We start from the raw sequence: 13,264 nt of genomic DNA on the forward strand, positions 1-13,264 counted from the left end.
TACAGGGGAATGCCAGGGCCAGGAAGCAGGAGTGGGTGGGTTGGAGAGCAGGGCGAGCAGAGGATATAGGGGACTTTTGGGATAGCATTTGAAATGTAAATGAAGAAAATATCTAATAAAAATTTGTTTAAAAAAATTTAAAACAAGACCAAACAAAAAATGTTAACTGATGTGGAAATGGCTTAGCCAGTGAAGTGCTTGCTGCATGAAAGCAAGGACCTGAGTGAGCTCAGCCTTCAGCTGCACAGATACCCGCACACCCATGTGCACATACACACACACACACAATCTTGTCTGTTTAGTTTTTAAAATGCCTGTTCTTATAAGCTGTGAATCTTTCTTGGTGTAGTCACCAGTACGCAAAGGCTACTCATCGTCCAACAAGAGTGTCAGGGATTTGTGTTAAGAAGTCTCTTCAGCAGGGCGTGGTGGCGCACGCCCTTCATCCCAGCGCTTGGGAGGCAGAGGCAGGAGGGTCTCTGTGAATTGGAGGCCAGCTGTGATTACATAGTAAGATTGTCTACCAAAGTAAAACAGAACAGGACAGGTTCGTGGGCAGGAAAGGCAGACACTCTGAGTAAGGTACCATGCCCACTGTCTTTTTTTTTTTTTTTTCCCTAAAGATATTATATGTAAGCACACTGTGGCTGTCTTCAGACACACCAGAAGAGGGCATCAGATTTCATTACAGATGGTTGTGAGCCACCATGTGATTTCTGGGATTTGAACTCTGGACCTTTGGAAGAGCAGTCAGTGTTCTTAACTGCTGAGCCATCTCTCTAGCTCCCATGCCCACTGTCTTAAGTTAGGGTTACTATTGCTGTGATGAAACCTCTGACAAAAGCAAGCTAAGAGGAAAGGGTTTATGTGACTTACACTTCCCCACCACAGTCCATCATAGTAGAAAACCAGGACAGAAACTCAAACAGGGCAGGGGCCTGGAGACAGGGGCTGATGCAGGCCATGGAAAGGTTACTTCCTTGCTTCCCTTGGCTTGATCAACCTGCTTTCTTACAGAACCCAGGAGCCCTAAACCAGGGATGGCATCACCCAGATTGGGCTGGACCCTCCCTCGTCCATCACTAATTAAGAAAATGCCTCATAGACTTGCATTCAGCCCAACCTTATGGAGGCTCCCAGTCATCTGATGACTCTAGCTTGTGTCAAGTTGACAGAAAACACTTGTCCTGGACTAGTTTTCCACAGAACTCATCTTAAGTAGTGAGGTAAAGGCAACACACCCCGGGAACCTTAGGGAACTTCCATGTTTCCTCCACTGCCTCATGCATTCAGGCTAGAGATCGAAGCCTCAAGGTCCTAACTATGCCGCACCCTGGCCCTTCTCTCCCAGGTTGCCCTGTGTTCTCCTCTCCATCCCTGGGGCCTCAGAGTGAGCTTTCTGAGGCAGATCTGACCATGAGAGCTCTGTGTGCTTCTTAGTCACGTTCCAGAATTCCAATCTCTGCAGCTCCACCTGACTCCCTTCCACTATGGCTGCTGAGGACCTCACAACTCCCTGTGTGTGTGTGTGTGTGCTGTGTCCTCTCTGCCTCCAGGACCTCTCACCTCCTGTCCTGGGAGTCTTCACCTGCCAACTCTTATTCCTCCTGCATAGTTTGAGCCAAGGGCATTTCTTTAGGAGACTGTACTGGCTCCTTGGTCAGGTGCCCTCATTTATGGGTTCCTGTGCCACACCCCTGGCACATCTATCTGAGAACGACTCAGGTAGACTGTCATCACCTTTACAAAGGCCTAAGCGCCTGCTATATACCAGATGTGCTATGAAGCTCCTCTTCCCTTCCCTTTCCTCCACCCCCAACCCCAGATTAAGGTCTAGATTCCTTAGTCTGGACTTGAATTTGTGACATACCTTAACCTCCCGAGTGCTTGACTTATAGGCATAAACCATCATGACCAACCTGGTACTTCCCATACGGAACTTTTGCTAATCACCTTCAGCATCCCTTAAAGAACCATGGGCAGGGCAGCAGAGGCAAAACTTTGCTCAACGGCCATGCCTATGATAACTCTGTGAAGAGAAAAGTCCTCTGCAGGGTCCAGACCTGACCCTTTCACTGTGGTACCCACAGAAGTACCCACATATTTTACTAAGTAGCCTCCTTTCACGTTGTTTCCTTCTGAGATAAGATCTCACTAGCCCGAGCTGGCCTGAGCTTTGTAATGATCCTCCTGCCTCAGCCTCTCATGTACAAAGATTCTTGATATGCTAGGCCTCTTCCTTTAAAAAAAAAATCTATTTTATGGTTATAATATAGTATAGTCTTGTGTTTTCATGGTAACACCACCTAAAATTGTCCTTAGAAATGGGCCTGGAAGCCAGGCGTGGTGGTGCACGCCTTTAATCCCAGCACTCGGGAGGTAGAGGCAGGCGGATTTCTGAGTTCGAGGCCAGCCTGGGCTATACTCAAAAACCAAACAAAAGAAAAGAAAAGAAGAGAAAAGGAAAGAAAAGGAAAGAAATGGGCCTGGAAGCTGAGTGTGGTGGCACACACTTTTAACTTTTAATCCCAGCACTCGGGAACCAGACAGATCTCAGCTGGGTTCAAGGCCAGTGTGGTCTACAAAGCAAGTTTCAGGACACAGGGCTCTGTTACATGGAGAAACCCTGGAAAAACCAAAACCAACCAACCAACCAACCAACCAAACACAAACAAACAAAAAAGTGGGCAAGTTATATACAATTAAATACAACTGTAATTAACCATTCTAGATGCCTTGAAGACCCACAGTGGACTCTGCAATGCCTATTTACTGAGCACTTCTGCTAAGGTAGAGGCACCAGGCCCTCAGACCTCAGTGAGAGAAGCCACACTGGACACTCTCTTGAGGTATAGAAGTGCAGGTAATTACAGGGAATGGTGGAGAGCTGAGACCCAAGCCCACAGCAGTGCTATGCTCTCTTCTGCAAGGCCTGCTCACCCTTCAGAGCCCTCTGTGGCACCAATTGTGATGGCTATGGAGGTTGTTCCACAGCACTCAGTATGACTTCTCCTGCAAGAGAGTAATTTCATCAGCGGCTGGGGAACTCTCTCTCTGTGATGCCCACCTTTTTAGACTCTGGGCAATATGGCTCCTGCTTACTATCTATAGCTTTGTCTTTAAAAATAAATAAGATTTATCTTTGTTTACGTGTATGAGTATTTTACCTGCATATATGTATGTGCTTGTCTGTTGCCCATGGGGTTCAGAAGAGGGCTTTGGATCCCCTGGAACTGGAGTTACAGATGGTTGTGAGCCACCAAGTGGGTGCTGAAAACCAAACCTGGGTCCCCTGGAAGAGCAACAGTGCTCTTAACTTCTGAGCCATCTCCCCACCCCTACAGCCTCTAAATGTGTTCCAGCTGCGTGGGTGACTCAGCCTCACAAACAGCCCAGTGTGGGATGTACTTGCTTCTAGGATGCACCCTCTTTCCAACTATGCATGCTCTGTCTGCCCTGCACCCTCTATTCACCCAACTCAGCTCAGACACCAGCCTCTGCAGAAACCCTTCTCAACTATCCCACTGGAGTCTAAAATGACAGCAGTGATCACGTCTTTCTTCTATGCACATCTTCGTAACAGAATGCATAACAGAAGCAGAATGACACACGTGAGTCGGGGTACAAGACCTGGGTTCTGCCTCAAACTTGCTCAATGACCCCAAGTAAGGCTCTTTCCCACTCTGGGTCTCTACTTCTTTTTCTGGGAAATGGGAAGACATTTGTCTTATCCAAGCCAGATGATGGACAGGAAAAATCATTTAAAAATGCAAATAGCTTATCACACCCTTTCCACACATAGCCACAGGAGCCCTTTCAAAAGCAAGGCTCATGCTCTTGGCAGTGACCACCCAATGAGGCCTCAGTCTAGAGTGTCAGTCCCTGGGACAGTACCTTGCTATTGTGTATACACCGCACTGCATAAGTCAGGTTCCGAAAGACGTTTCCTTCCATCTTGGCACGGCCGTAAGAGCAGACGAAGACGCCGCCCTTCCCATCCCGGAAGAGGCACTTGCGGATAAGGCAGCCCTGCACAGAGCTGGCTAGCGCCATGGCTTCCTTGTCTTTCTGCAGCTCCTGATGCAGTGAGTTCAGCACTAGACAGCTGGGCAGCTGAATAGATGCTCCAGGTAGTGGAGGGCCCAGAAATGAGCCACCCAGGACGGGGCGTGGGCCCTGCACCTGGTAGGACAGTCTGTATGTGAGCTGCTCATCGTCCTCATCCTCCCCGCTGGGGCTCAGGCCACCGTCACTGCTGTCTGGAGTCTGGGCCACTCTCTCCCCATCACTGCCCACCTCTGCCTCCTTGGAGCCTGGCTTGGGAGAGCTACAGACTGGGCTTGTAGGACTCTGGCTGCCCTCGATCACAATGTCACAGGTCCTTGGGCTCCAGGCCTGGTCCCGGCTCTCTAAGTCCAAGGACATTAAAAAGTCATGGTCCTCTGCGGGGAGAAAGATGGGTGAAGACTTGATAAGGCCCAGCAGGTACTTGTAGGCCCAGTTCTTATCGGCCGACGGGTGACCCTCCACAGTCACACAGTTGTTTTCGCTGCCCACAAATTCACAGTTTTCCAACATACATAACGGCACATTGTGCAAAAAGACATGAGTGTTTTTGAAGGTACAAAACTTCACTTGGCAGGTACCCGGACCATGGACCTGGATGTGTCCATTCTCAAAGTTGCAGTTGTCAAACTGGATGTGACCCGATGTGGTCTGGGGGACAAGAAAGAGAAGACTCCGTCAGCCTATACTTTGTTTTGATGGTTATCACCCAAGCTGCTCTTCAAGGCAGAGGGCAGAGACAGAAGGGCCCTTGGATTGACTTCTTCCTGCGGATTTCTGAGTTCGAGGCCAGCCTGGTCTATAAAGTGAGTTCCAGAACAGTCAGGGCTATACAGAGAAACCCTGTCTCGAAAAACCAAAAAAAAAACTGGGAAGTTAGCTCAGTCAGTAAAGTGTCTACCTTAAAAAAAAAAAAAAAAAAAAAAGGCCAGGATGTCAGCTGTCACTCAAAGGAACTGGGAAGTAGGTCTGCATCAAAGAAGCACAAGAAAAACTGCCAGCCACTGCATCCTTCCAATTCTAAAAGATAACGAAGAAAAGCCCACACTACAGCGGGACCATTTATGCATTTCAAGTCTTAAACAAGTCCTTTGATACTCATGAAACGCTAAGTGAGAATTACTGCCATCCCCCAACCTTACTCTCCGCTCCCTTTTCCTTTTGGTAGACTAGGAAGGAGGGAAGGCTGGAGACAGCTCAGCAGCTCAGCAGTACAGTGCTTGCCTGGCACACAGGCAGGAAGAAGCTGCAGTGCAGGGAGGACAATGAGATGGAACTGATACAACTCTGGAGAAGGGGAGAGGAGGGCCACTCCAACCTAGGGAAGGGACGCTTGGGATTTCACAAACATAGGAGCTGGTGCAACCCCAAGTGCATCACCTGGGATCTGAGCTGGACTTCACCAGGCCTCTGAAAGGAGGAGAGTCCCTGCTTAGGGTCTGGGTTATATGATTACCATGCACAAGTCTCGCCTGATCGTACCTTTTAAAAAGCACTTTTCCTTCATCCACACACTTTCTTGTGCCTATGGGTATGTTCTCTACCTGAGCCTGCTGGCCTGCAGTACACAAAAGAGCTGGGCCATGCTGGGGCCCAGATTGCTAGCACAGTAAAGGACAAGCAAGAAGAGATTTAACACTTCTGTGACCAGGTCAGGTTATGGCCCAGCCTCAGGCATTAGGAGAGCCCAGTCTGTGCAGCTACAGGTGTGAGGGTTTGCAATGCAAATGGCAGGACTCATCTTCCAAGAGAAGACAGGGGATGCTGTCAGTGATTGGGAGTAGGCTCTGATGGCTCACCACAGTTCTGCCTCTTCCAAGTGCATTCCCTAGGACAAATGGCTTCATCTCTCTAATCCTCACTCTCCCCCCCACCCCCCCGTCACAAAGCGGGTTCTCAGACTCAGTGGTACCTGAGTCAGACTCAGACTCAGACAGCTATTATTATCTGAGGTCAAAGACACAAGGACCTCAGGAGTCTGGGGTAGGATGGGAATGTGCTGAACCTGCTAAGTCCACTGAGACCCTAGGCCTGAGTGACAGGTGAACTCCACCAGATGCATCTCCACCATAACACAGAGGAGCCACTTCACGAGTCAAACCAACGACCCACACAAACCTGTCCTTAAGCAATTAAGGCTTTCAGAGGAGGGTGAACAGGGACCCCAGCCGCTGCAGGTGCCGCCTTACGGCTCCACTACTTTGCTGCTGCCAGTGAAGCCCATCTGCCCTCTTGGCCCTTTCAGTTTCTTGGAGATGCAGTCTACGCTAGAGCTCTCTTAGGAGGTCACTGAAAACATCTGGGACATTGTCCTGGCCTTTGTAGTTTTCAGGCAAGGACACCTCAGATCTCTGTGCCTTTATAGTTGAAAGACCATGGTGGATTTAGCACTAAACCAAATGTCTGAGGACAAAGCAGCCTGTGGCCAGGCCTGTCTCCCAAGGAGCTACAGCTGTGCTTCTGAGGCAGCAGCAGAGGCTCAGTGAGCACTTACCCAAGGCACAGAAGGTCTGGAGCCTTGTTTCCAGAAGCAAACTTTACTTCCAGGTCTATAGACCAGCACAGGGACATCCATTAGTCCTTATAAGACATTCTAGAACTAAGAAACAGCCTTTTGGGCTCCCACCGTCTTGGGCATGATGTAATTTTATAAACCAGAGGGGCTGGATTTGAGTTCTAACCTCACTAATGACCCATCTGAGAAACTTACTAGCGTCTCTGTCTTTTTTTTTTTTTAAAGATTTATTTATTTATTATATTTAAGTACACTGAAGCTATCTTCAGACACTCCAGAAGAGGGCGTCAGATCTCGTTACGGATGGTTGTGAGCCACCATGTGGTTGCTGGGATTTGAACTCTGGACCTTTGGAAGAGCAGTCGGGTGCTCTTACCNACTGAGCCATCTCACCAGCCCCGCGTCTCTGTCTTTTAATGCCCCTCATCTGCCCAAGGGAACCACAGCTACCGATCACCACAGACGTCTGCTTAGACGGAGGTTATCCTGATTATTCATAGGCTTTGGATCCAAGCTCTGAAACCTTGCTTATGCTGCTGTTGTTGGGCCTCAGTTTCTCTCATCTATAAAACCAGGTGACACAACATCCTCTGAAAGCTCCAGGGGAGAGGAACTCAGGTGTGGTCATAAAGCACACACCGGGCACACACTGGGCACACACTGAGTGTCTCGAACGGCCAGTGAGGTACTGATGGTTACAATAAAGACAAGGACTTGCTGCTGGCTGTAACAGGACCACTTCCAGCCAATGCATAGGCTCTGTTTTACAGGGCCACCAGCTCCTCTCCACATACTTTGTTCAGAAGGTGACTGCTCTGTGCTAGTGAGTACTGTGCTGGACTGGTATTTCCCTGACTTCCCTCCAGGTATTCTTGAGAAGCAGTGACTCCTGCACAGGTCCCCTCCTGCTCAGATACTGAGGGTTTCTGCCTCCCACATGCTGCTCAGCTAACGCCCTGTCACCACACTGCGTGACTGCCCCCTCACCACTCTACCTGGTGCTCTAGCTGATCTTGTTAGGAATAGAAGAGGCGCAAAAATGTTGTCCTTAGCCCACCTCTCATTTCTAAGGCAGCTTTGAAGGAATTAAGGCACCAAGCATAACTCTGGACCACACTGACCTGTGTGCCCACTTCTCAGTTAGTTCGGCTCTCAGGAGTATGTGCATAGGAATAAATACTAAGTTCTCAAGTCTAACCTAAAGGGAAAGGCACTGAGGCAGGGCCGTGGGATCAGGACTGGACAGTATCTGGTGTGCACCCACCTTATACATGATTGGTGAGAACCAGGCTGGCATGAAGACAAGATTGCACACACGTGTGGTTGAGCAGTGCTGGTCAATGCTGGCAAGCAGGGCCACCTCACCCAACTTCCCTTGGCCCACAATCTCCACTGGCACCTTCAGGATGATCTCCCCTTGCTCCTCGTACACACCTGGGAAAAGCACGATTCGATCATAGAGGCTGGCCATGGCTAAGGCACTGCCCAAGCTGTCAAACTCATGGCCTGGCCCAACACTCAAGGTGCGTCGCTCCTTCTTCCTGCGGAACAGAGAGAAGCAGATGGAGGACTCCAAGTCCAGTGCATTCTTGGTCCAGGTCTTAGAGGCAAGGTAGTGTTGCTTGAAGGCCTCCCTCCAGGACTCGGGCTCCACATCGGGCTGGTTGGGCCAGTTGGGGTGGCGGCACTCGGTGCAGCCCAGACACAGCTGCCGCCAACGGGTACTGTCCAGGCTGAGGATCAGCTCATACCAAGCCCTGCAAACCAGGCTGCAGCGGCCCAGGTCAGGGAGATGCAGGTAGGCTAAGATCATACGCCATAGCTCCAGGGGGAGGCCACCCGTTTCCATGGTCACCTGGGAGAAAGACACAAAAGATTTTCTCTATTCACTTTATTTTATTGTTCCCTTTTTAAAAATAACACCTCCTGACCCCAGAGATGAGCAAGTGAACAAGGCACAGCCAATTAGAGGACTCGATTTCCTCAATCAGAATCTGTGGGTTAATTCTGATTGTTAGCATGGTTAGATTAAGAAACACCTAGGGGGTTAGTGAAGCACACCTCTGGGTGAGTCTGTGCTGCAGTTCCAGAGATAAGGTCAGGAGGGCTATGGCTAATCTATGTGTTAATCCCTTGATAGATTCATAATATGATTGCATTATCAGGAAGTAGTGAAAAATGGGACCTAACAACAGGAAGCAGAACCTGTCCTTGGAGCTGTATCCTGCCCTGGTCTCACCTGGTATTGCCCTCTTCTCTCCTTCTATATGTTGTGAGGTAATGGAGTTCTGGGATGGAGAGATCGCTCAGATGTTAAAGCACAAACCCACTCAGGTGGCTGACAACCACCTATAATCCCAGTCCCACAGTGATTCAATTCCTTCTTCTGGCTTCCAGAGGCACCTGCATTCACATGGCATACATGAACACATTTACATGAACATACATGAATACATATATATACATACACACTGTCATGGTTTCTATATGCTCCGCCCAGGGAGTGGCACTATTAGGAGGTGTGGCCTTGTTAGAGTAGGTGTGTCACTGTGGGTGTGGGCTTTAAGACCATCTTCCTAGCAGCCTGGAAGTGAGTCTTCCACCAGCAGCCTTCAGAAGATGTAGATCTCTCAGCTCTGCCTACACCATGCCTGCCTGGATGCTGCCATGTTCCCGCCTTGATGATAATGGACTGAACCTTTGAACCTGTAAGCCAGCCCCAGTTAAATGTTGTCCATATAAGAGTTGCCATGGTCATGGTGTCTGTTCACAGCAGTAAAACTCTTAACTAATACGCACACTTACACATAAAAATAAATATTTTTTTAAAACTATTTTCTATGAGGTGCACATAGTGGTGCAGGTGTTTAAACTCAGCACTTGAGAGACAGAGACAGACATATCTCTATGAGTTTGAAGTCTGTCTGGTCTAGATAGTGAGTTCCAGGGCAGCCAGAGCTACAAAGTAGGACCCCGTCCCCAAAACAAAACAAAACAAACTACAACAAAATCTGTTCTACCACATACTCTCTCAGTTTTGATATCTGCCCAAACACATGTAGTTAAAAGGGACTGTTAATTCCAAGCTGAAATAAGTAATTCTCTAAGGTTATTTCTGTCACACATTTGGTCAGAAAGACAGGAAAAGTCACTAGTACCGACTTCTCAGGGATTCATGCAATAGGTTAGTCTCTACCCTCTTCAGTCAGACTCTAAGGATACAATCCCAGGACTCCTGGCAACTAGAGTCCCAACCTTGTGGAGAAACCCTGGTGGTATTGTTGCAGGCACCAAAGCAGGAAGGATGGAGCCATCTAAGCCTTTGACACCAGACATGGAGCTGGAGTTGGTCTTGCTTTGGTCCAGTATTCCCTCCCTTTCAGAATGGTAATGTATATTCAGTGCCGTCTATGTTGGAAGTAGGTAATTTGCTTTTACAAGGGGTTACAATTAAGAGATTACCTTAAGTCTCAGAAGAGACTTTGGACTTTTAAGCAGTGTAGGGACTGAGAGACTATGGGGATTCTGAAGTTGGACTGAATGCGTTTATGTTCTGATGTGGCTTCAAGCCTGGGGGTGGGAGGCAGAGAACAGAATGTGGTAGTTTGAATGAGAATGGGTCCTGTATGCTCAGATGTCTAAGTGCTTGGTCTTGAGTTGGTGGCTTTGTTTGGGGAGGAGGAGGAGGTGCGGCTTTGTTGGAGGAGATGTGTCACTGGAGAGGGCTTGAGAGTTTAGAGAATCAGGACATTTTGAGTTCACTCTCTCTGTATCCTGCTAGCACTCTAAGATGTCAGTTCTCAGCTGTTCCTGCCATCTTACCTGCCTGCTCCCCCACCATGACAGTGAGGAACTTTTGTCCTTCTGGGACCACAGCTCAAATAAACCCTTCCTTTTATCAGCTGCCTTTTACGGTGTCTTACCACAGCAAGAGAAAAGCAATTAATACCACTGCTGTGACAGACTTGACCGTGTTAGTTTTTTGAGGCATGTGGAAGACTTTGAACTTAGGACCAGAAAAGCCACTAAGCATTGTTAAAAGTGAAGGTTAACAGGCCATCCTAGCAGGAACAGCCACACTCTTCACCAAAATGTCACAGAAAGATCGCTAGCCCAGTTGCTAATATTGTTGCCCTCAGAAACCTCTTGAGCTGGGCCTCCACAGACAGAACCCTCTAAGCACTCCTGTCTTCCATTCTTTTTCTCAAGCTTGTCTTCAATGACACATTTCCTCCGACGAGGCCACACCTCCTAAGCCTCCCCAAGCAATGCCACCAAACTGTGGATCTCATGAGGGGTTATTTTCATTCAAATCACTACAAGTGTAACAACTGTGCAAAAAAGAGTAGAGATGTACTATGAAGTCAAGCCAAAAAAAAAAAAAAAGAAAGAAAGAAAGAAAAAAAGAAAAGAAAAGAAAAGAAAAGAAAAGAAAAGAAAAGAAAAGAAAAGAAAAGAAAAGAAAAAAGAAAAAAGTGAGGACAGGCGCATGAATCCTGGGCCCCTGGGATCTACCTAAAGAAGTTTGGATCATACAGAGAGAGGCCATCTTTGGCTGCAGCGGTCCTAGAGTCTGGATGTCCTAGATACAAATGTTAAGTATCTATTTGCCTTTCTCTTACCATTCCCATATCAGCTAATTACTATTGTTTCCCTAAGAAAGACTGTGGGGTTTGGTCCTGGCTTGGCTACTCCCCGGTGTAATCCTAGCCATCGGCTGGGCTGGCTGCCTCACCGTCTGCCTCCTTGCTTTTCTTTGGGAACGTTCTTGCCTCTTACCAACAATTTATCCCACATAATTACAGAAGCAGGGGTTGCTGAAGAGAAGTATATAGCAACATGACAGCCGGCTCTCAATAGGCTGCATCTGATACAAATGGACCACTGAGACCTTCTCGAGATGTACACGATATTCTAGTTGCTGGTTTCTTTCCTAATCAATAAACTCTGGAGTAGGTGTTGGAAGAGAGGAGGCAGAAGATGAACCTCACTGAGAGAATGAACCAGAAAAAGCAATGGAAGCAAGGGCATCCCAGTTTCAATGCAGGTCACGGTGCCAGTCTCTAAGCTCAGCTTCACCCTTAGCCTTTGAATGCTACCAGTAATCTCCATGCCTCTCTAACAAATTTCCCTTTTGACTGGGTGTAGTCACCCACATCTCTAATTCAATCATTGGGAGTATCAGGAGTTCAAGGACAGCATGGGCTATAAAACTCTATCACAAATAAATACCCTCCTTTTGGCCTAAGCTGACCATATCCAATTTCTGTTATGAATACCAAAAGTTCCTCCCCTCACCCCATCCTGGGGATCAAACTCAGGGCTTCACACAATCCAGGCAAGTGGTCTACTACTGAGCTTTAATCCAAATCTCCTTTTTTTTTTTCATTTTGAGACAGGTTTCACTAAACTGCCCAGGCAGGCCTCCAATTTGCAACCTCTTTCCTCCCACCCTCACGTAGCTGGGATCACACACTTACACTTCTACCCAGCCCTTACACTCACAGACTACAGTTCTGCTTCCTGGTTCAGGTCAAGTCTCCCCATCCCACGTAACAGCTTCCCATCACACCAGCTCAGCTCCAGTTTATCTCTCTAGTGCTTTCTTCCCTGTGAGAGGCTAATTTACAAGACTGCATTAGCTGCTTCTAACTTCCCTTTCCTTTATTATCTGTGACTTCAATTTAAAACCACCAGAGCTACCACATGCCCATAAATTTCTTATAGGAAATAGGCAAACATCTCCAAGAGCCCGTGTTCATCTGAATCAGGACCTGCAGCTCAGGGGATAGCTTGTGATCATTCCTAAGGGCTCTGACCTACTTCTACACCCATGCTTTCCTTGTCTCCATGTCCCACTTTCTCACACTGGTCCTCCAGAGTGAATGTGCACTGCTCTTTCAGGGGGCACTACACGGTAGGAGTGCACTTCCTACAATGCAGTATCCATCAAGCCCTTCTTCACTTCTACAAAAGACAACTGGCAGATGTTCCAGATTATGAACTTAGCCCTAATTTATATAGCCTTGCACATCTGTCCATGAGGGTCCCCTGGGATCTATTGCTGATAGCCCATTCCTAGGAGTGATGTTAAAAGACATCCAAATTACAACTACCCAAATTACAGCTTCAACCTAGCTTACTATAAAGGTGTTTGATGCAGGCTACCCACTCTGTGGACCATATGATAAACTACAGACCCCCATGTCACCTGTCCTAGGTGGCTTTCTCGAAGTTAGGATAGCAGCCTGTTAAGAAAGGATGCCCTAGGTCACAATTCAACGACTACAGCAAAAACTCATCTAAAACTGAGCACAAAATACAAGCTTACCACACTAGTTATAACTAACTGAACAGGCAGAGGTGAATCTCCAGTCTCCACCCCAGCTTTCAGGTAAATAATTGTTCCCTCAACCAGATGTAAATTTACCACTTAAACACAGCTTTGAGAACCTCCTTCTATGCATGAAACTGATCTAGAAATTTCTGAGCAGAAATTCTTCCAGTAATAATATAAATAAGGAGTCAAAAAGTAAAAATCCTGGAGTGGTGGCACGCACCTGTAGTCGAAGCACTCAGGAGGCAGAGACAGAAGGATCTCTGTGAGCAGCCTGGTCTACAGAGTGAGATTGTATGAGAGAGAGAGAGAGAGAGAGAGAGAGAGAGAGAGAGAGAGAGAGAGAG

At 47.8% G+C, this 13,264-nt stretch overlaps 1 protein-coding gene across 2 annotated transcripts in view; it reads right to left on the reverse strand.

Moving 5' to 3' along the window:
• Fbxo10 (F-box protein 10) overlaps positions 1 to 13,264 on the reverse strand; it is a 47,984-nt gene that overhangs the window by 18,416 nt on the left and 16,304 nt on the right. Inside the window, exons 2-4 of one of the 2 annotated variants that reach the window (XM_029533288.1) lie at positions 8,820 to 8,983; positions 7,845 to 8,435; positions 3,895 to 4,716 (exon numbers count right to left, since the gene is read on the reverse strand). In XM_029533288.1, coding sequence (XP_029389148.1) covers positions 3,895 to 4,716; positions 7,845 to 8,429 — 1,407 coding nt within the window. In that variant the 5' untranslated portion in view covers positions 8,430 to 8,435; positions 8,820 to 8,983. The remainder of the gene's footprint in view (positions 1 to 3,894; positions 4,717 to 7,844; positions 8,436 to 8,819; positions 8,984 to 13,264) is intronic. The other variant, XM_021222077.1, reaches the window with a different exon arrangement.

Source organism: Mus pahari, chromosome 22 (assembly GCF_900095145.1).
Source record: "Mus pahari chromosome 22, PAHARI_EIJ_v1.1, whole genome shotgun sequence".
In the NCBI taxonomy this organism is placed as follows: Eukaryota; Metazoa; Chordata; class Mammalia; order Rodentia; family Muridae; genus Mus; species Mus pahari.